General features: G+C 47.7%; 1 protein-coding gene across 5 annotated transcripts in view; it reads right to left on the bottom strand.

The window, feature by feature from the left end:
- The window catches only part of Ryr1 (ryanodine receptor 1), a 107,605-nt gene that overhangs the window by 62,242 nt on the left and 23,944 nt on the right, over positions 1-21,419 (bottom strand). For all 5 annotated transcript variants that reach the window (XM_048368619.1, XM_048368622.1, XM_048368623.1 and 2 more), the window contains exons 26-38: positions 20,401-20,575; positions 20,042-20,250; positions 14,776-15,170; positions 12,611-12,743; positions 10,426-10,586; positions 8,819-8,984; positions 6,659-6,745; positions 6,305-6,531; positions 4,924-5,536; positions 3,165-3,428; positions 2,664-2,864; positions 1,236-1,347; positions 422-568 (exon numbers count right to left, since the gene is read on the bottom strand). In XM_048368619.1, coding sequence (XP_048224576.1) covers positions 422-568; positions 1,236-1,347; positions 2,664-2,864; positions 3,165-3,428; positions 4,924-5,536; positions 6,305-6,531; positions 6,659-6,745; positions 8,819-8,984; positions 10,426-10,586; positions 12,611-12,743; positions 14,776-15,170; positions 20,042-20,250; positions 20,401-20,575 — 2,890 coding nt within the window. The remainder of the gene's footprint in view (positions 1-421; positions 569-1,235; positions 1,348-2,663; positions 2,865-3,164; positions 3,429-4,923; positions 5,537-6,304; positions 6,532-6,658; positions 6,746-8,818; positions 8,985-10,425; positions 10,587-12,610; positions 12,744-14,775; positions 15,171-20,041; positions 20,251-20,400; positions 20,576-21,419) is intronic.

Below are 21,419 nucleotides of genomic sequence, written 5' to 3'. Positions count from 1 at the left end.
TGTGAGCCAATAGTGCTCTTCAGGCAGGGGTTTTGACTTTCCTTCTCTTCTATTTCCCAGTCCTGATAACAGTGCCTGGCCCAGAGTGGCCCCTGGGAAGTTTCTGGAATGCTGTAGGATAAACTGTCTCCTCCAGGAAAGAAAGGAAAGCAAAAGCCACAAGGACGATGAAAGCCTCCCAGGTGCGACCACCATCCCAGGCTGGATGCCCATCTCTGCCCTGGCAGGTGGCATGGACACAGGGCCCACGCACACCTGCTGCAGCCCCTGCATTCGGCCTACAACTCTGTCTCCCTGCTTGCCCTGTGTGTAGCTCCCTTGAATTCCGCTTCCTGTGGCCTGTTTTGGAGCCCGAGGTTCACTAGGCACAGAGTTCCCGCCCCACCCTCCTTGCCCTTGCCCTGGTGTCCTTGGTTCTCACCAGGTTTGTGCTCCTCTGCTGGTGGCTCCTCCTCTGGTTTCTCCTCCTTCTTCTTTACCAGCCGCACTTTCTCTAGCAGGCTCATCAGGCGGCTGCTCAGGCTGGTCTCTTCCTCTGGCTCCTCCTCCTCCCCCTCCAGCTGAATTCCTAGAGGTAGTCCAGGAGAAACTGGATGTCACTCATGACTTCATAGACTCACTCTTTACCACATTTTTTTTTCTTTTTGCCAGTCCTGGGGCTTGACCTCAGAGCCTGGGCACTGTCCCTGAGCTTCTTTTGCTCGAGGCTAGCACTCAGCCATTGGAGCCACAGGGCCACTCCCAGCTTTTTGGGTAGTGAATAGGACTTAAGAGTCTCATGGATTTTCTCTGCCCAGACTGGCTTCAAACCTTGATCCTCAGATCTCAGCCTCCTGAGTAGCTAGGAGTACAGGGAGCCACCAGTGCCTGGCAACTGGTTTCTTTTTTTAATCAGAAACCATGAAGATTAATCATCTGCCCTTCTAGGCAGCCAGTTATCTCTCCACCGAGTCATTCATCCATACATACATACATACATCTATACAAACAGCCATCTCTTCAAGCACTTATGTATTCATCCATCCTTCCTATCTTATCAGTTGGCACACCTCCATTCAACTGCCTTTAGCCATCCACCCAAAAACTAATTCACTCAAATACTCATTTAATCTTATCCCATTATACATCCAACCAAAAGTTATATAGCACCAATGCCTAGCTGTTCCAGGTCAGGAAACTTTAGTGGAAACTTCAGGAGAGGTCTTGAGACTAAGTCATTGACCTCCTGTCCTTACCACAGTGTGCCAGCAGGTCTTGATGAAAATCAAGCAGATCCTGCCGGATCTCCTCAGGGAGAGGACACTCTTCCAAATCAGCTCCATTTTTGAAATGCAGAAGCATGTTGATCTACGGAAAGACCCACAGATTAGAATGAGGGTCTGCAATCATCACTCCAAGATTAACATCAAAGAGTCAACTGTAAGTCTGTGTCTAAAATCATGGGTCAAAGTATGAGTTGGCCAGGCATCAGTGGCTCACACCTATAATCCCAGCCACTAAGGAGGCTGAGATCTGAGGATCATAGTTCGAAGCCAGTGCAGGCAGAAAAGTCTGTGAGACTCTTATCTCCAATAAACTGCTTAGAAAAAGCCTGAAGTGGCGCTATGGCTCAAGTGGTAGAGTACTAGCCTTGAACACAAAGAGGCTCAAGGATAGGACCCAGGCCCTATTCAAGCCCCATGACCAGAAAAAAAAAAAAAAAAGAAAAAAGGATGAGTTGGTCAAAAGTCTAGAAGAGGGGCTGGGGATATAGCCTAGTGGCAAGAGTGCCTGCCTCGGATACACGAGGCCCTAGGTTCGATTCCCCAGCACCACATATACAGAAAACGGCCAGAAGCGGCGCTGTGGCTCAAGTGGCAGAGTGCTAGCCTTGAGCGGGAAGAAGCCAGGGACAGTGCTCAGGCCCTGAGTCCAAGGCCCAGGACTGGCCAAAAAAAAAAAAAAAAAAAAAAAAAGTCTAGAAGACTCCAAAGTCAGGTTCATTCACAGAGTGGCACTGAGTAAAAGATAAATGTTCTGTTCATATAAAATCGTATTTATCGGGCTGGGGTTATAGCCTAGTGGCAAGAGTGCCTGCCTCGGATACACGAGGCCCTAGGTTCGATTCCCCAGCACCACATATACAGAAAACGGCCAGAAGCAGCGCTGTGGCTCAAGTGGCAGAGTGCTAGCCTTGAGCGGGAAGAAGCCAGGGACAGTGCTCAGGCCCTGAGTCCAAGGCCCAGGACTGGCCAAAAAAAAAAAAAAAAAAATCGTATTTATCAAAATAAATTTCAGGGCTAGACACTAGTGGCTCATGCCTGTAATCCTAGCTCCTCAGGAGGCTGAGATCTGAAGACCATGGTTCAATGCCAGCCTGGCAGGAAAGTCCATGAGACTCTTATCTCCAAAGAACCATTAGAAAATTGGATGCTGTGGCTCAAAATGGTAGAGTGCTAGCTAGTCTTGAGCAAAAGATCTCAGGGACCCCTGACCATCAAAAAGAAAAAAGAAAAGAACTCCAGGAAATGGAAACAAGAGGCTTAAAAGAAAAGATAAATGTATTGGAAGGTGCAAGGGTCAAGCACAAGTTTTGAAGGTGAGGCCTAACCACGGCAATTGAGGGAGAGTTTGCACTTGGGAGTTTAGACAGTAAAGCCAGTTAAAAGCAGGTGTCAGAGAACCTGCTCCTGAGGTGGTGAGCGGAACTCTCGGGTGCGTCTTGCAGTCTCAGCTGCGCTCATGGTGAAGGCTTTCATGAGGAGTCCATAGCGACCCCTCTGGTTGCCCTGCAGCTGGTCCACATAGCGCTCTGCAAAAGCAGCCAGGGACTCTACACGGTGCTGCAGCTCTTGATCACAGAAATACTCCAGGAGGTGACACATCTGTGGAAGGACAGTCATGCAGTAGGAGGGAGGGTAATGAAACCATTAGGCCTGTCTGGAAACATTTCCTGCTTTTCCTCTCCCCTTCCCATAGTCCTGTCCCTGTCCAGCCACCATCAATTTCTAGTTGACCCCCCCATGGTCTCTTCTCACATGGAAATCAGAGAGATCATTCCAAGCCAGCATCACTCCACGTCTTTATGTATCTCCATAGAACAAAATCCAGACTCATGCCCCATCAGACCCCGAATCTCCCAGCCCAGATGGATGGAGAAGGGAAGGCAGGAAGAAATGACCCACCTGTAATTTCACAGACTCCGGCAGCTTCATCTGGAGCAGCCCCTCCTCCAAGCCTTCTTCTTTCTCTCCTTCTGCTGCCTCCTCTTCCTCTTTCTCCTCATCCTCCTTCTCCTGTGCCTCTTCCTCTTCATCCTCCTCCTTCTCCTCCTCATCTTCCTCTTCCTCCTCTACCTCCTCCTCCTCCTCTTCTATCTCAGTGAACACTTCAGGTTCAATCATCTTCAAGATCTGTTTCACATCCTCATCACTAAAGACACCCATCACCTGGCAGAACAAAACATGAGTCCTTCACTGGGACTGATGAGGCCTCCATAATCATCCCCCCACCGCACTCTCTACACCTGTCTCTCCAACATGTGCCAGGTTCCTTCCTGCATTGCCACCCCCCTCCTCCCTGTTCACCTTCCTTGAGATCCCCCAGTCCACACCTTGCCCAGATTACATCACCAAACATGTGGTCCTCCCTCCACAGGCAAGTGTTCATATGTAGCTGTGGATCACAGTCCACCTTCCACCTGATCAAGGCCCAGAGGTCCCAACATACACCAGCTCTCACTCAACACATACTAACAGATCAAAGTATGGAAGGAAAGATACAAAGTAGACAAAAGTAAAGAAGAATAAGAGAAAGGAGAGTAAATGCAGGGAGGAGGGAGGTGGCTGTCTGGGTGGATGGATGGATCCAGTGGTAGCACGTTTTAAGGGGAGGTAATAGATGAGTGGATCATGATGGAGAGATGAGAGTGACTGGATGATGAAGAAGGAAGAAAATGATGGAGGAAAATATGGAGGAGGGAGGATGTGTGAAAGGATTAATGATGTACATATGAAGTAGGCAGGCGGATGGATGGTGGGTTGATGGATGCATGAATAAGTAAATTAATATATAGGTAGATAAATGCGAGTGGTTGGGATAGACGGATGGGAAGATATATGGGTGAATGGTTATATAAGGATATGAATAAAGGGATACATGAAATAAAAGATAATAGAATAATGGATAATAGGAGATGAATAGTTAAATGAATGGTGTAGATGGCTGGATGGATTTCTGGGTAAGTGGGAGAATGCATGAATATTGGATGGAAAGGTGCATGGATGGACAGAAAGGTAAATAAAAGGTGGAGAAATAGATATGTGGTGTATGAGTGTATGAATGGATGAAGAAATGAAAAGATGATTACTGAGTGTATATGAGAAGAAATATATATATATCAATCCATCAATAAATGGGTAGGTAGATAGAAGAATAGATGGAATTGCGGATGGACTGATGTGTGAATGAATGGCAGGATGGGTAGATAAGCAAATATACTGGGAGATGTATGATGGATGGAGGTGATGGATGTACGTGTGGGTGGGCAGGATGGGTGCATGGATGGATGGATATGTAGATAGAGAACAGATGGACAGAAAGATGTACGGACTTAGAATAGATGCACAGAAAGGTGAATGAGAAGATGAGGATATGCATGAATGAATCGATGATAAATAAATGGATAGAGGATAGGTGAATGGATAGAGGATAGGTAAGTGGATAGAGGATGGATGGATGGATGAATGAGTGCTAGTTGGTTGGATGGAGGAATAGGAAGAAGAAAAATGAATGAAAGAGAAAGTGAATGAGAGATGGGAGGATAAACTGAAAGGTGAGTAGGTGTGTGAACAGAGGCATAAATGGATAGTTGTATAAATATTACACGGATAGATGGTTTTGAACATGTTAGAAAGCAGGTGGTAAACTAGAGGTAACTATTACCAGTAAGGTAGACACAAGCTTGAGGACGGGCACAAACTGGAACTCCACAGAGCCGCCTACGGGGTCGCGAGCATGCTGCCCACCGTCTCGCACCGCCTCACCCAGCATTCTCAGAGCCTTGTCCCGAAGGGCCTCTAGAGGGATGGCAGGGCTGAGGCGAGCTGGAGCTTCTGTTACTCCAGCAGCTGGCAGGGCGGCCACGAAACAGGGGGGTGAGAAATGGTGCGGGGGCCTCAGAGAAGTCGTGATTCCAACGCCAGGCAGGCCATGGCGGCGGGGACCATCGTCTGCACTTTTTCCAGGTGGGAAGAGGGTGATGGCGCGAGTATCTGGTGTGAGGGGCACAATGTATTCAGAGAGCATGGAGCGGCGGCTGCGGCAGGCACTTTCCAGGTGGATGCTGATGAGGAGGTCGTAGTAGCCTGCACGGAGAGGTCCTGGTAGGTGTGCATCCTCCAGTGTGTGCAGTAATTGGGCCTGGTCCACATGGCTGCACAGAGCATGCGCCACGCGGTTGTTGCCCAGCGCGCACACGGCTCGGTAGAGGGACAGGGTGTGTGAGTGGAAGCGCTGCAGATCGAGGCGTTCTGAGAGCTCCAGGATGTCCATGCACCTGCAGGCCAGGTAAAGAACACAGGGAGACAGGGCAGGTAAAGAAGGAGTCGACATTCAGCTGAATGTTGCATTCTCTGTGCTGAATGTTGTATTTTCTGTGCCCCACAGGAACTTTGAAGCTCTATCTAGGGGTCTTTTAACAGTTGAAAAGAACCGGCGCCTGGCTAATTATTTATTTATTTTTAACAATGAGGCCATACAGAAACCTCCTGAGAATTGAATGTCAGCAGCTTATACCTGTAATCGTAGCTACTCAGGAAGCTGAGATCTGAGGATCCTGGTTCAAAGCTAGCTTGGGCAGGAAAGTCCATGAGACTCTTAACTCCAATGAATTACCAAATAGCGGGAAGTGGAACTGTGCCTCAATTGGTAGGGTGCATGCCTTAAGTGCACAAGCTACAAGCTAAGGGACAAAGCCCAGGCCCTGAGTTCAAGCCCCAGGACTGTCAGAAGAAAAAAGAAAAGGGGAGGGGAAGGAGGGAGGGAGGGAAGGAGAGATGGAGAGAGACAGGAAGGAAAGAAGGAAGGAAGACCACCTGGGGTCTGGCCATGTTTAGACTGTAAGACTTCCTGATATCCATGTTAACACCTTAGTATCATGAAAGTCTCCCTGGGCCTGACCAGAGGATGCACGCAGCCTTGCTGAATACCTGGGGAGATCTGAGCTGAATCAGGGTACCCTGAGGTGGATCAGCAGCCTCAGGGGTTGTGGTAGGGAGGAGGCATAGGGCTGGATCCTAACCAGTGCAGCCGGATGGGCCCTGACCTGTTCTCCTCAGGGATGTGCAGCGCCATCATGATGAGCGGTTCCTGGCACTGAACAGCCCAACCGAGCCGCTCACCCGCCCGTCGGGTGTCCACCTGTAGGAAGTGGTTGGGCATTCGGCTCCAGGAGACGGGCATGAGCATCTGTACCTCCAACCTCGGTGGGCACTGTGGAGCCGGGTTCTTGCGCTCACTCAGGAACATGGCTGCTGACAGTGGCATGATGTTCTGGGGGCAAAGAGGCACAAGGGTCAGGCCTCCCAGGCTTACTTTTTTCCTCCTCTGGCTTCTAGAGAAAGCTACCCAACACCTCCCACCTCAGGTTATTCCCAGTGCCCCATCCCTGCACTCTTGCCTTCTGCTTCCCCAATTCAAACTGGATGACGTTCTGGTGGGTGGGCAGGACAAAGACGGCAGGAAACAACTTCGTGTTGGGTTCCACCTGGCACCAAAGCAGAGAGTAATGGAGGAAGAAGGCAGGCTGTGCAGTGTGCACTTGACCTTGAAGGCTGAGGCCAATTGTGAAGAACCACACACTTGGGCATTGGAGACTCTGCAGTGGCTCTGAGCTGCCTTATGTCATCCAGCCAGGCCAGCCTCCTCCAACCCCTCCAGGGCAATCTGTTACTGTGTCTTCATACACACATTATGACTCTTCCAGGAATAACTGCTCTGTCCTCTCCCAAGAGTACTTGCACTTCAAAACCCATAAACTGTTCCTTGAATGCTGTCTCTTCCTCTAATCTGCCCACCCTGTCGGCCAACCCCACCCCAAACTCCTTCTCAAGGGCAGCCTGCCCAAAAGCAAACCATACTTCTAGACCCAATTCCCCTCCACCACAGTTTACAAGAAGTACAAAGCTCAAAGCACTACCTTTGAGCAGCAAAGCTCAGAAACAGCACCCAGGCTCTTAGTTCAAGCTCTAGGACCAACACACACACACACACACACACACACACACACACACACACACACACACACACGGGGGGGGGGGGGAACCTACTCAGGAGGCTGAGATCTGAGGATCATGGTTCAAAGCCAGCCCAGTCAAAAAAATCCTCATGAGACTGTTATTTCTGATCAACGACTCAGAAAAGCCAGAAGTGGCGCTGTGGCTCAAGTGATAGAGTGCTAGCCTTGAGCACAAAGAGGCTCAGGGACAGTGCCCAGGCCCTGAGTTCAAGCCCTAGAACTGGCAAAAACAACAAAAACAACCACAAAACCCTCTGGAACATGGTTCAAGAATTGTAACACTTGCCAAGCAAGTGTAAGGCCTTGAATTCAAACCCTAGCACTACTAAAACTAATAAATAAAATAGCTGGGCACCAGTGGCTCACACTTGTATTCCTAGCTACTCAGTAGGCTGAGATCTGAAGATGGAGGTTCAAATCCAGCCCAGACAGGAAAAATCCATTAGGTTCTTATCTCTAATTGACCACCAACAAAAGCCAGAAATAAGTTCAAGGGGTAGAGTGAGCACAAAAACTTAGGGTGAGCACCCAGGTCCTGAGTTCAAGCCCCAGAACCAACACCAAAAACATAAAAGAGAAAGAGACAGAGAGACACAGAGACAGAGAAGAGACAGAGAGAAAGAGAAAAACTGTGTGATGTCTGCAGTTTTCTTCCAAATCCTCCAGTGGGTGCGGAAGGAAAGTAGGCAGAAAGATGAGACGAGATTGGCTATGAGTGGGTGGGAGTACAAATCTGGTAGTTCATTATGCTATGGTATTTTTTTTTTTTGCAGATTTCTGAAATTCTCCATTTAAAATAAAAATTCTACCAAGCCTACCTCAGGTGAATTAATGCATAGATTGCTAGACAAATACATGATAAAATCAGGAGAGTAAAACAATAATGGTTGTGGGTTTTTTGGTAGTGGGTAATAGATATTTTATTGTACAGTTCCTTTCAGGTCTCTAGATGCTTAAAATACATAAATTTTTCTTCATAATAAAAATGTTGAAAAGAAAAAGCCCACCTTAGGATGTTGCCCATCTTAGGCTGTTCTCTAATCAGTGAAAAGGCGGTGACTAGTGTCACGCTCCAGGATATGATACGGAGTCCATGAGCCTTTCCAAGCCAAGGTCAAGGTTATCTCCTTCATTCTGGGTCTCAGGGTTTTTTGTTTTGTTTTGTTTTGTGCCAGTTCTGGGACTTGAACTAGGGGCCTGGGTACTGTCCTTGAACTCTTTTGCTCAAGGCTAGGGCTCTACCACTTTAGCTACAGCTCCAATTCTGGCTTTTTTTTTTTTTTGATGGTTAATTAGAAATAAGAGTCTCACAGGCTTTCCTGCCTTAGCTGGCTTTGAATCATGATCCCTAGATCGCATGAGACACCAGTGCCTGGCTCCGTTCTTGGTTTAATGGAAGGTTCAATTAGGACAGACTAGGAGGTTCATTCCTATCTCTCTGAGATCTGACAGAGGACAGGAAAGGAAAAGGGTCTTGAAGGGTCATCCTGGGATGCTGAGTCATGAAAATACTATTGTTAAGTTGCTGAGGAATGGGCTTACCTGGAAAAAGGTGTTGCTCTCTTTGCCATTGGCTGTAAAGGTCATTAAACCAGTGGCCAAGTCCACCAAGCAACCAATGACAAGGTCTGTGTGGCTGATCCGGCCCTGCTGCCCGGGGCTCACAAAGTCCCCACCCCATACCATATAGCAGTTGCTGCATTTGAGGCTGGAAGAAACAAGAGTGGTTACTGCAAGCATCCTCCATCCAGGAGGTCTGGATCCCAGATACTCCCTTCCCCAAGCTCCCAAAGTTCCATGACCTCAGGACCCCCAAATGCACAACCCCTACAGACTAGAGCTAGAATCCTTAGGAGCTGTTGCACATGTCTTGGAAAGAGGAGAAAGAAGTGGAGCAGCACAGGAGAGAAGAGAAGGCACTACAGAAAAAATAGGATGGGGGGGCTGGGGATATAGCCTAGTGGCAAGAGTGCCTGCCTCGGATACATGAGGCCCTAGGTTCGATTCCCCAGCACCACATATACAGAAAACGGCCAGAAGCGGCGCTGTGGCTCAAGTGGCAGAGTGTTAGCCTTGAGCGGGAAGAAGCCAGGGACAGTGCTCAGGCCCTGAGTCCAAGGCCCAGGACTGGCCAAAAAAAAAAAAAAAAAAAAAAAAATAGGATGGGACGAAACTGAGAGAGAAAAAGAAAAAAATGGAAGAAATTGGGCACTGGTGTCTCACACCTGTCATCCTAGCTACTGAGATTTGATAATCACAGTTCAAAGCCAGCTCAGGCTGGGAACATCTATAAGACTCCCATCTCTGGGCTGGGGATATGGCCCAGTGGCAAGAGTGCTTGCCTCATATACATGAAGCCCTGGGTTCAATTCCCCAGCACCACATATACAGAAAACGGCCAGAAGTGGCACTGTGGCTCAAGTGGCAGAGTGCTAGCCTTAAGCAAAAAAAAAAAAAAAAAAAAAAAAAAAAAAAAGCCAAAGACAGTGCTCAGGCCCTGAATTCAAGCCCCAAGACTGGCAAAAAAAAAGAAAAAAAAAGACTCCCATCTCCAATTAACCAGCAAATGGACAGAAGTGGAGCTGTGACACAAATGGTAGAGCCCCAGCCTGGAGGGAAAAAGCTCAGAGACAGTTTCCTGGCCCTGAGTTCAGGCCCCAGTACTAGCAACCACACAACACCACACACACACACACACACACACACACACACACACACACACACACACACAACTGAACAGAGAAGAAGGAGTAGGAAGCTCAGAGACCTAATGTCACAACTCCGAAGTGTTTTCTTTTTTGTTTGTTTGTTTTGTTTTTTGCCAGTCCTGGAGCTTGAACTCAGGGCCTGAGCACTGTCCCTGGCTTCTTTTTGCTCAAGGCTAGCACTCTACTACTTGAGCCACAGTGCCACTTCCGACTTTTTCTATATATGTAGTGCTGAGGAATCGAACCCAAGGCTTCATGTACATGAGGCAAGCACTTTACCACTAGGCCATATTCCCAGCCCTGAAGTATTTTCTTGATCTAGAAAGTTCTTAGGAGTCATAGCCTGGCAGCCATAATGCTGGTGACCAGAGCTCCTGTTCTCTCTGGCCCACTCTTTCCCTCACTCGAACCTTTGCACAGTTCCCCACCCTGTCCCAGTACCTGCTGTGGACATTGCCTTGTTCGTCCCCCATGGTCACTGTCACTGCCCGGACTTTGGTCAAATCGAAGGTCATGTCATGCTGATGGTAGTCAGGAGTGACCCAACCCACCCATACACAGGTAGGCTCCTGGCCAGCGAAGATTCTCACGGAGTAGTAGTACTAAGGACACAAAGGGAGACCAAAGGTAAGTCAGGAAGGTGGGGTTCCTTGGGACCCCCGGTTTCCTCGGATTCTCAAAGGCCTCTGGAAGCTTAATAAGAAGTTGTCAGCTCTGATCATATAAAATAATATGTATCATAGGGCTTGGAATGTGGCTTAGCGGTGGAGTGCTTGCCTAGCATGCATGAAGCCCTGGGTTTGATTCCTCAGCACCACATAAACAGAAGTGGTGCTGTGGCTCAAATGGCAGCCTTGAGCAAGAGAAGCTCAGGGACAGTGCCCAGGCCTTGAGTTCAAGCCCCAGGACTGTCAAAAAAAAAAAAAGATTAAAATAAACTCCAGAAAATGGAAATGATAGCTGTTTTGTGTGTTGTTTTTTTTCCTTTGCTGTTCTTTTTTTCTTTTTTTTTTTTTTTTGGTCTCATTTGTTTATTTATTTGTCTTTGGGAGGCTAAGGAGAAGCACAGAAATGAAGGGACAAAAGCCAGGCACTGGTGACTCACACCTATAATCATAGCTACTCAGGAGGCTGAGATCTGAGGAACATGGTTCAAAGCCATCCCAGGCAGGAAAGTCCATGAGATTCTTTTCTCCAAAGAAGCACAGACAATACTGGAAGTGGCACTGTGGTTCATATGGTAGAGTGCTAGCCTTGAGCAAAAAGAAGCCCAGGGACAGCTCTCAGGCCCAGAGTTCAAACCCTAGAACTGGCATTAAAAAAGAAGATGTGGGCTGGGAATATGGCCTAGTGGCAAGAGTGCTTGCCTCCTACACAGGAAGCTCTCGGTTCGATTCCCCAACACCACATATATGGAAAATGGCCAGAAGGGGCGCTGTGGCTCAGGTGGCAGAGTGCTAGCCTTGAGTGGGAAGAAGCCAGGGCCAGTGCTCAGGCCCTGAGTCCAAGGCCAAAAAAAAAAAAAGAAGAAGAAGAAGAAATGGAGGGACAAAGGGTGAACAAATGGAACCGTGGTATGCAGTAGACACTCTGTGGGAAAGGAACTATGCAACTTGTGGGTAGAGTTGGGAGGAAAAACTGGGAGAGAGCTAGGGAAGAAGTGGCAGTGTCCCAAAAAAGATGTACTCAATTACCTAACTTATGTAACTGTAACCCTTCTGTACATTACCTTTATAATAGCAACTTAAAAATAAATGAATAGCCAGGCACTGGTAGCTCATGCCTGTAATCCTAGCTACTCAGGAGGCTGAGATCTGAGGATTGTGGTTCAAAGCCAGCCTGGGCAGGAAAGTCCGTGAGACTCTTATCTCCAATGAACCACCGGAAAACTGCAAGTGGCGCTGTGGCTCAAGTGGAAGAGCACTAGCATTGAGCTGAAGAGCTCAGGGACGGCACCCAGGCCAAGTTCAAGCCCATGACCCTCAAAAAAATAGTTGTTGTTAGTCATGGGGCTTGAACTCTGGGCCTGGGCGCTGTCTCTAAACGCTTCAGCTCAATGCTAGTGCTCTACCACTTGAGCCATAGCGCCACTTCCAGTTTTCCAGTGGTAAATTGGAGATAAGAGTCTCACAGACTTTCCTGCCCCTGCTGGCTTTGAACCTCAATCCCCAGATCTCAGCCTCCTGAGTAGCTAGGATTACAGGCATGAGCCACTGGTGTCTGGCTCCCATAAATACATAATTTTTAAAAAGTAGATGCCACAGGCTGGGGATATAGCCTAGTGGCAAGAGTGCCTGCCTCGGATACACGAGGCCCTAGGTTCGATTCCCCAGCACCACATATACAGAAAACGGCCAGAAGCGGCGCTGTGGCTCAGGTGGCGGAGTGCTAGCCTTGAGCGGGAAGAAGCCAGGGACGGTGATCAGGCCCTGAGTCCAAGGCCCAGGACTGGCCAAAAAAAAAAAAAAAAAAAAAGTAGATGCCAGATTTGGTAGCCTCCCTCGCCCTCCTCTCCCCCGCTCAAGTCTATGTCTGTTTCTGTGTCTACCAATGCCATTTATAGATTTGGGGATCCCTTGGGAGTATTTTTGAACCCTCCCTAAAATTAAGCATTCCCAGTTCTTACGGTGGTAGTGTTGAGGATAATCTCAGGATCATCCCGGTCATCAGTGGGTACCACGTCTCGAGGGAGTCGGGGCAGGGCAGGGGTAGCTGGTGGCTGGGTCATCATGGCAGCCTTCTTGGCCTTAAAGAGGAACCTGATGATGGGAGGAAAGAGGCTGCCATGAGAAGCAGCTCGCAGGGTTGGAGGCTTGGTTGGTAGATCAGTAGCCAATGAAGGTTGGTTCTCAGGCCCAACTCTCACCTTCTCACCACAGCTCATAGCCGCCATCTGTCCTGATTACACCCTACTCTAATACCCAACACCTCTTCTCTACAGGGATGAAGTTCTGTGTTGTTTTTTTTTTTTTGTTTTTTGTTTTGCCAGTCCTGGGGCTTGAACTCAGGGCCTGAGCACTGTCCCTGGCTTCTTTTTGCTCAAGGCTAGCACTCTACCACTTGAGCCACAGCGCCACTTCTGGCCTTTTTTATATATGTGATGCTGAGGAATCGAACCCAGGGCTACATGTATATGAGGCAAGCACTCTTGCCAGTAGGCCATATTCCCAGCCTCCAGGGATGAAGTTCTTGACTACCCCTAGCCTAGGGCATTCTGGAGGAGCTATGCACTGTGCTTATGGGTGCTCAGTCACCCACATTCAAAGGCATCTCCTGGAAATGTGGGAGTCCCTTTGTGACATACAGTAGTTGCCCCTAAACCAGCATTTCTCATTTGTATTTCTCAATGTGCTTGAGAAAAGCCAAGCCTTCATTGTCTGGCACTGTCACGGATCCTTCAAAGTATGTGGGATTCCCCTGAGCACCCCAGCAGTAGCATCCCCAAATGTGATGACCAAATGCCCTCCTCCCCACCCGAGACACAGAGACAAAAGACAGAAAGCATTGCATAGTGGTGATGGGAAGATTTCTTCTCAATCCAGGACCTCCTCAGGGTCTCACTTAGAGCTAGTGGGATTTTTTTGGGGGAGGAGGGAGGGTTGGTATATAGAAGATATAGAAATAACTCCAATTTGTATCACTTCATGTTCACTGAAATATTTGGGGGGGTACAGAAAACTTAACCAGGATACTGAAGTCTCCTTTAGTGCTCACAGATAATGAAGCCATTGGATAAAGATTCTGGGGTCCACCAGTTCTTCAGGGATGGTAGAATTCTCCATAACCATACAGTAAGGTTCCCTAATTTTATATTCTAGGGAAGTTAGAACATCACTGGGAAATAACAGGGTTCACTTGAGACATGATCGGAGGTATTCTGACTTCACTTAGGATAGATGAGGTTGCTTTGTGGGTACACTAAGAACGTCCTCATTTTTATTTTATTTTGTTACTGGGGCTCAAGCCCCAGGCTTGCACTTTTTTTTTGGCCAGTCCTGGGCCTTGGACTCAGGGCTTGAGCACTGTCCCCGGCTTCTTCCCGCTCAAGGCTAGCACTCCGCCACTTGAGCCACAGCGCCGCTTCTGGCCGTTTTCTGTATATGTGGTGCTGGGGAATCGAACCTAGGGCCTCGTGTATCCGAGGCAGGCACTCTTGCCACTAGGCTATATCCCCAGCCCGTGGCTTGCACTCTTGCTTGCTTGGCTTTTTTACTCAAACCTAGTGGTCAACCTCTTGAGTCACATGGCTACTGCTGGTTAATTGGACTTAAGAATCTCTTGAGCCATGCGCTGATGGCTCATGCCTGTAATCTTAGCTACTCAGGAGGCTGAGATCTGAGGATCTCAGTTTAAAGCCATCCCCGGCAGAAAAGTCTGTGAGACTCTTATCTCCAATAAACTACCCGGAAAGAGCTGAAAGTGGTGCTGTGGTTCAAGGGGCAGAGCACTAGCCTTGAGCACAAAGAGGCTCAGGCCTGGGTTCAAGCCCTAGAACAGGCAGAAAAAAAAAAAAAACCAACCCAAACTCTCGAATTCATCTGCCTGGACTGAATTTGAATGGTGATCCTCAGATCTCAGCCTCCTGAATAGACAGGATTGTGGGTGTGAGCCACCAGCTCAAATTATTAATATAATAATTATTAATATAATAATATTATATATTAATATAATATAAATAATATATTAATATTAATATAATAATTATTGTGCCCGGCTCAAATTATTAAGGTTGCATAACTGGGGGTCCCAAACAGATCTTAAAGCCCCATGCTGGTGACGGCTTTGACTCACCCTCTTTTCTTGTTCTTCTCCGTGGTGGCATCCTTTTCATTCTCTGCCCTTATGGGCTGGGCCTCCACCCCAGGCTGAGGAGTGCCCCCTGGCACCCCCTCCTTGGCAGTTCCTTCCTTGCCTCCCTCAGCCTCTCCCCAGCCCCCAGCTGAACGGCGCAGGTTTTCATAGTCAGGGTCAGGTTCTGCTGCTCTGGCTTCATCTTCAGCGGGGGGCTGTAGGCCAGGGGGTGCCATAGGTGTGGCCCCAGCTGTGCAGCGGAAATGCTGGTAGAATTGTACCGGAAGACTCAGCCGGAGAAAAAGCATCTCCACCAGACTGTTCTGGGATCCCCAGGTGCGGTGGGTCAGTCGTAGACAGGGGGGTGTATCCACAGTGCCATCCATGCGGGATACCTGTAGAGGGGCAGAAAGCACTGACCTGGACCACTCATTCTAAACCTGGTTACACATGGAGCCATTCTTACACCTGTGTAAAAAGTAGCCAAGCTGGGTGCTGGTGGCTCACATCTACCATCCTAGCTACTCAGGAGGGTGAGATCTGAGGATTGTGGTTCAAAGCCAGCCCAAGCAGGAAAGTCTGTTAGACTCTTATCTCCAGTTAACCACCAGAACCAGTAGTGAAGCTGTGGCTCAAAGTGGTAAAGCACTAGCCTTGAGCAAAAATGAGCTCAGGGACAGCACGCAAGCCCTGAGTTCAAGCCCTACAACTGACAAAAAATAATAGCCAAAGATACTCTACCCCCTCCCCAATTATTTATCATCTATCTATCTATCTATCTATCTATCTATCTATCTATCTATCTATCTATCTATTTCACTCTTTTTCCCTCTATCCCTCCCTATCTCAAACCAGTAGTGATTTGTACTCAGGGCCTTGTGCTTGCTCATGGCTGGTACTCTACCACCTGAGCCACATCTCCAGCTTGGCTTTTTGCTACTTAACTGGAAACAGAGTCTTGAAGACTTTTCTGCCCTGGCTGACTTGGAGAGGAGATTCTCCAGATCTCAGCCTCAGCCACTAGCTAGGATTACAAGTGTGAGCCATGAACACCCAGCTGACACACAGTTTGGTCCTTCTTTGGAACTGAAGTTCCTAGCAGGACACACAAGTTGGCCATGGGGGTGTTTTCAGCCCCTCGGTCAACCTTTGCTGGGCCCTTTGCATAGTGATAATCCAGTCATATTCTAGAATCACTTGACCTTCACTTCAGTCCAGATCATCCATCCATCAGTTTTTCCCACAAATATTTTGGGAGCACCTACTGTGTGCCAGCAACACATAAGTGAACAAAATGAAGAAACTGCCCGACTGGGGCTCCTAAGGAGAGCTTAGGAGGGTCAAAACTTTGTAAAGACTCCCAAGCTTACACGGAAATGTAACACTTAGGAAAGTACCCACATTAGAAGTACATAACACAGTGATAAGTTTTCACAGAATGAACACACCTGTGCACTCACAACCTGGATGGAGAAATGAACAAAGATTCTTGGGAGGCTTTTGTGGCCTTCTTGGAGTCATTATCCTCTCCGAGTTAATGAGAGCTTAGGCACCGTGGCTCATTCCTGCAATCCTAGCTGTTCAAAAGGCTGAGATGGGGAGCATTATGATTCCATGTCACCCAAAGCAAAAAAGTTCTCAAGACTGCCATCTCAACATCAAAAATTGGGCCTATCATCCCCAACTATAAAGTGCAAATAGGAGGATCATAGTCCAGGCTGACCTGGACCTCCGCCCCGACACACACACACACACACACACACACACACACACACACACACACACACACAAAAAACCCCCACAAGATTCTATCTCAAATAACAGTTAAAAGGGCCAGAAGTGTGGTTCAATAAGTAGAGCATTAAAATGTAACCCCTATGTACATCACCTTGACAATAAAATTAAATTTTAAAAAAAGAAAGAAATCAAGGCCTGGGAATGTGGCCTAGTGGTAGAGTGCTTGCCTAGCATGCATAAAGCCCTGGGTTCAATTCCTCAGTGCCACATACACAGAAACAGCTAAAAGTGGCGCTGTGGCTCACACAGCAGGTAGAGCCACAGTGGTAGAGCGCAAGCCTTTAGCACAGAGAGGCTCAGGCACAGTGCCTAAGCCCCGAGTTCAAGCCCTAGGATTGGCAAAAAGAAAAGAAAAAGAAATCAATCACTTTAACATATTTGTAAAACAAAACAAAACAAAACAGTAGAGCATTTTTCTAGCAAATGTGAGGCCCTGAGGCCAAATCCTAGTACTCCCTCTAGCCTCTAAAAAAAAAACTCCTCAGAGGTTTTCTTTTTTAATTTTCTTTCTTTCTTTTTTTTTTTTTTTTTTGCCAGTCCTGGGACTTGAACTAAGGGCCTGGACACTGATCCTGAGATTCTTTTTGCTCAAGGGTATCATTCTACCACTTGAGCCACAGCGCTACTTTCCACTTTTTCTGTGTATGTGGTACTGAGGAATCGAACCCAGGGCTTCATGCATGCTAGGCAAGCACTCTACCACTAAGACACATTCCCAGCCCGCTCAGAGGTTTTCTAGAGATTCTACAAACGACAGAAATAGAGTTGACCTCATCAAGTATCAGTTGCAGACTTGGGCCCAATTGCTGATTCAGATCTCTGTGTTCCCCCACCAGCCAGTTAATTTACCCCCAAACTATACCTGAAACATTCCCTATTCAGAAACTCTATAAGGCTTTTTTCTCTCCTCTCTCCCTTCTCCCTTAGAAATCCTGATTTAGCCTTTGTTCCTTGACAAGAGACTCCCTCCTGTGATTTGTGTGTGAAGAAACTGACAACCAGCCTGAGTTATTCTGTCACTGGAACCAATTTCTCCATCAGTCACACGGCAGGTGAGCTTAGCCCGCCTTTGAACTCCCTATGAATGGAGCCCCACAGCCTGTGCTCTTTCATTTGATGTTATGTCGGAATCTGTCCATGTGGTTGTGGGGTTTCCGGTTCATTCATTCGCACTATTGCATGGCATCCATCTCACTGACATGAGATTCCCCCTCCGACATGCACAAGTTCACATCTGCTCCACTTTCCTCTCCCACCCTTACTAAAATCCCTTCCAAAAATCCATTGCCAAAAAACAAAATCATTTCTAACTACAAACAGAAGCAGGCATGGTGGTGCATGCCTATAATGTCGGCACTTAAGAGACGGAGCCAAAAGAATAAAAACTTCCAGGCCAACCAGATGAAGCAGCTAATCTATATCTAAACAAACAAAGCTGAGTGCAGTGGCATAAGCTTTCTGGGAGGCAGAGCCTGGGGTATGGAGGCCTGAGGCCAGCCCAAGCATAAAAGTTTGTGAGAGTTGAGACTCCATTTCAACCAAGGACAGACAATATGGTGGCATGCACCTGTGATCTCTGCTACAAGGAATGTACCATGACTGGGGGTAGTGTCACACTTCTGTAATTCCCCAATGACACAGGGAAGCACCAGGAGGAGGATTACCAAACAAGCTGGCCACAGCTTAAAAGGAGCCCCTACCTCAAAAATAACCAATGCAGGGGCTGGGAATATGGCCTAGTGGCAAGAGTGCTTGCCTCATATACATGAAGCCCTGGGTTCGATTCCTCAGCACTACATATACAGAAAAGGCCATAAGTGGCGCTGTGGCTCAAGTGGCAGAGTGCTACCCTTGAGCAAAAGAGGCCCGGCACAGTGCTCAGGCCCTGAGTTTAAGCCCCAGGACTGGCAAAAAACACACACAAAAATAACCAATGCAAAGAAGTATGAGACCCTGAGTTCAATCCCTCCAGACGCAAACAAAAACAACAAAATTACCAGTGGCAGCTCTGCCACATGAAGTCTTAAGGTCTTTCATTCTGAGAAAAGAACTCAGCCTGTCAGACATTTATGATGTGGGTGTAGCTGTAAGTATGAACCTTGGGAAGAAATGATATTGTGTTGCTGGACACTGCTGACTCACACCTGTAATCCTAGTTTCTCGGGAGGCGGAGATCTAGGATGGCAGTTCAAAGCCAGTCCAGGAAGGAAAGTCTGTGAGAATCTTCTCTACAATTAACTACCAGAAAATTGGAAATGGCGCTGTGGCTCAAGTGGTAGAGCACTAGCCTTGAGTGAAAAAGCTCAGGGACAGCACCCAGGCCTTGAGTTCAAGCCTCATGACCAATAAAAAAAAAAAAAATGACACTAGCTTGAAGGGCTATTGAAAACAAATAAACAAAACAAACCCATTGATAATTAGTAACAAAGGCATCTCAAAGTACTCACTGGTTTATATTTCTTTAAACTTTGTTTTAGGATCAGATCCTTTGTTTTGGTGGGGGGGGGGGTTGTTTTTTTGTTGTTGTTTTTTGTTTTGCCAGACCTGGGGCTTAAACTCAGGTCCTGAGCACTGTCCCTGGCTTCTTTTTGCTCAAGGCTAGCACTCTGCCACTTGAACCACAGAGCCACTTCCAGCTTTTTCTATATATGTGGTGCTGAGGAATCAAACCCAGGGCTTCACGTATATGAGACGAGCACTTTACCACTAGGCCATATTCCCAGCCCTAGGATCAGATCCTTTAAGATCAGTCTTTAGGATAAGGTCCAGAATTTTCCTTTAGGGTCATTTACTCAAACTTTTCTCCCTCCTCTTATTTTTATTTTGTACCAGGGCTTAAACTCAGAGCTTCTAGATCTCGCTTGGATTTTCTTCCTCTTTAACTTGAGCCATGCCTCTAGTTCCAGCTTTAGGGAGATGAGAGTCTTACAGACTTTTTTTTTTGGTCTGGGCTGGCTTCAAATCTTGATCCTCAGATCTCAGTCTCCTGTGTACCTAGGATTACAGGCGTGAGCCACCAATACCCAGCTTCCCTCCTCCTATTTTATCTTTTTTTTTTTTTTTTTTTGGCCAGTTCTGGGCCTTGGACTCAGGGCCTGAGCACTGTCCCTGGCTTCTTCCCGCTCAAGGCTAGCACTCCGCCACTTGAGCCACAGCGCCGCTTCTGGCCGTTTTCTGTATATGTGGTGCTGGGGAATCGAACCTAGGGCCTCGTGTATCCGAGGCAGGCACTCTTGCCACTAGGCTATATCCCCAGCCCCCCTCCTCCTATTTTAAAAGTAAGAAATCTGAGGCCCAGAAAAGTGTGGCTTTGCTAACATTATATCTTAAAAAGCAGCTTTGGGGATCTATTTTTCTGACACCCCTCCCATGTTCTCTGTGCTAAGATAGAAAGAAAGAAGAACAGAGGGAAGATTACTGGGTAAAAAACAAGGCTTGGGAGGAAACCTGAAGTAGGCTCAGTCCTCACCTCATAGTGGGGGTGCTCAAAGGGCACAGGTTCAAACTGTGGAAGGCTTTTGCTGAACCAAGTGGTGACTGGACGCTGCATGTTGATGGCAAATGGCTCAAACCCTTCTTGGAGGCCGCAGATGGCAAAGAATCGCAGGGAGCTTACATCCTGGCCCAGATTCAGGTGACCCACCTGGCCAGGTCCCAGGCTGCAGACAGGCAGGAAGCCTGAGGGATAGGAATGGATGTGCAGGGATTGAGTAGGTGGGTAGGACAGAGGCAGCCATGGGGAGGACGTGAGAGGGAAGGGAGAGGAGAAAGAAAGGCTGAAGTATCAAGTACAGGTTGAAGCAAGATGATGGAAAAATCAGCTCTCACCGTCTCCAATTTCGATCTCCCGAAAGGCCGTCTCAGAGCCTGAATCAGACATGAGGATCTCGCCATTGAGAGTAAAGATAATGTTGTTCTCTGTGAGGTCAATCATGCAGCCAACGACATCGCCTGACTGCCAGGGGCGTCCAAATGACTCACTGCCCAAGTGCCAGCGCTGGCCCTGTGAGGAGGTCCCAGGGAAGAGATACAAATGGAGAGATAGGAGAGATGCATGAAGACACATATGCAAAGTGTCAGGTACAGGGCATGTGGGAACAATGAGGGATCACTCCACAGTATTTGTACTCATAGTCCTTGAATTGCCTTCTCCAATCATCTCTCTCTTTTGGAATGAGGCTTGAAATTAGGGCTTAGGTGCTGTCCCTGAGCTTTTTTGTTTTGTTTTGTTCTTGCCAGTCCTGGAGCTTGAACTCAGGGCCTGAACACTGTCCCTGGCTTCCTTTTGCTCAAGGCTAGCACTCTAGCACTTGAGCCACAGTGCCACTTCTGGATTTTTCTGTCTATGTGGTGCTGAGGAATTGAACCCAGGGCTTCGTGCATTCATGGCAAGCACTCTACCACTAAGCCACATTCTCATCCCTATCCCTGAGCTTTTTGACTAAAGCTAACACTCTACCACTTCAGCCACAGCTCCACTTCTGGCTTTTTGGTAGTTAATTGGATATGAGTCTCATGGACTTTCCTACCCTGACTAGCTCTGAACCATGATCTTAGGATCTCAGCCTTCTGAGTAGCTAGGATTGTAGGCATGAATCACCAGTGTCCATCTCCTTTCCCATTCATCTCTGTGTCTCATCCCTGCTCTTATATTCTCTGCTACTCCCATGGTAGGATATACAGTCCACCAAAGCAACAGATGGGATTGATGACAGCAGTAAGTGAATGGATGGGAAGGAAAAATGAACCTTTCAATGCCCTCCGTACAGATATGCATAAGTCCCCAGAATGAATAAATGAATAAAGAGATGAATGAGAAAGAGGGTATATCGCTGGCTGGATGAATG

This window comes from Perognathus longimembris, chromosome 20 (genome assembly GCF_023159225.1).
Source record: "Perognathus longimembris pacificus isolate PPM17 chromosome 20, ASM2315922v1, whole genome shotgun sequence".
NCBI classification, from domain to species: Eukaryota; Metazoa; Chordata; class Mammalia; order Rodentia; family Heteromyidae; genus Perognathus; species Perognathus longimembris.
Note: the sequence above shows the minus strand (reverse complement) of the source record. Positions and strands in the feature narration are given on the sequence as shown.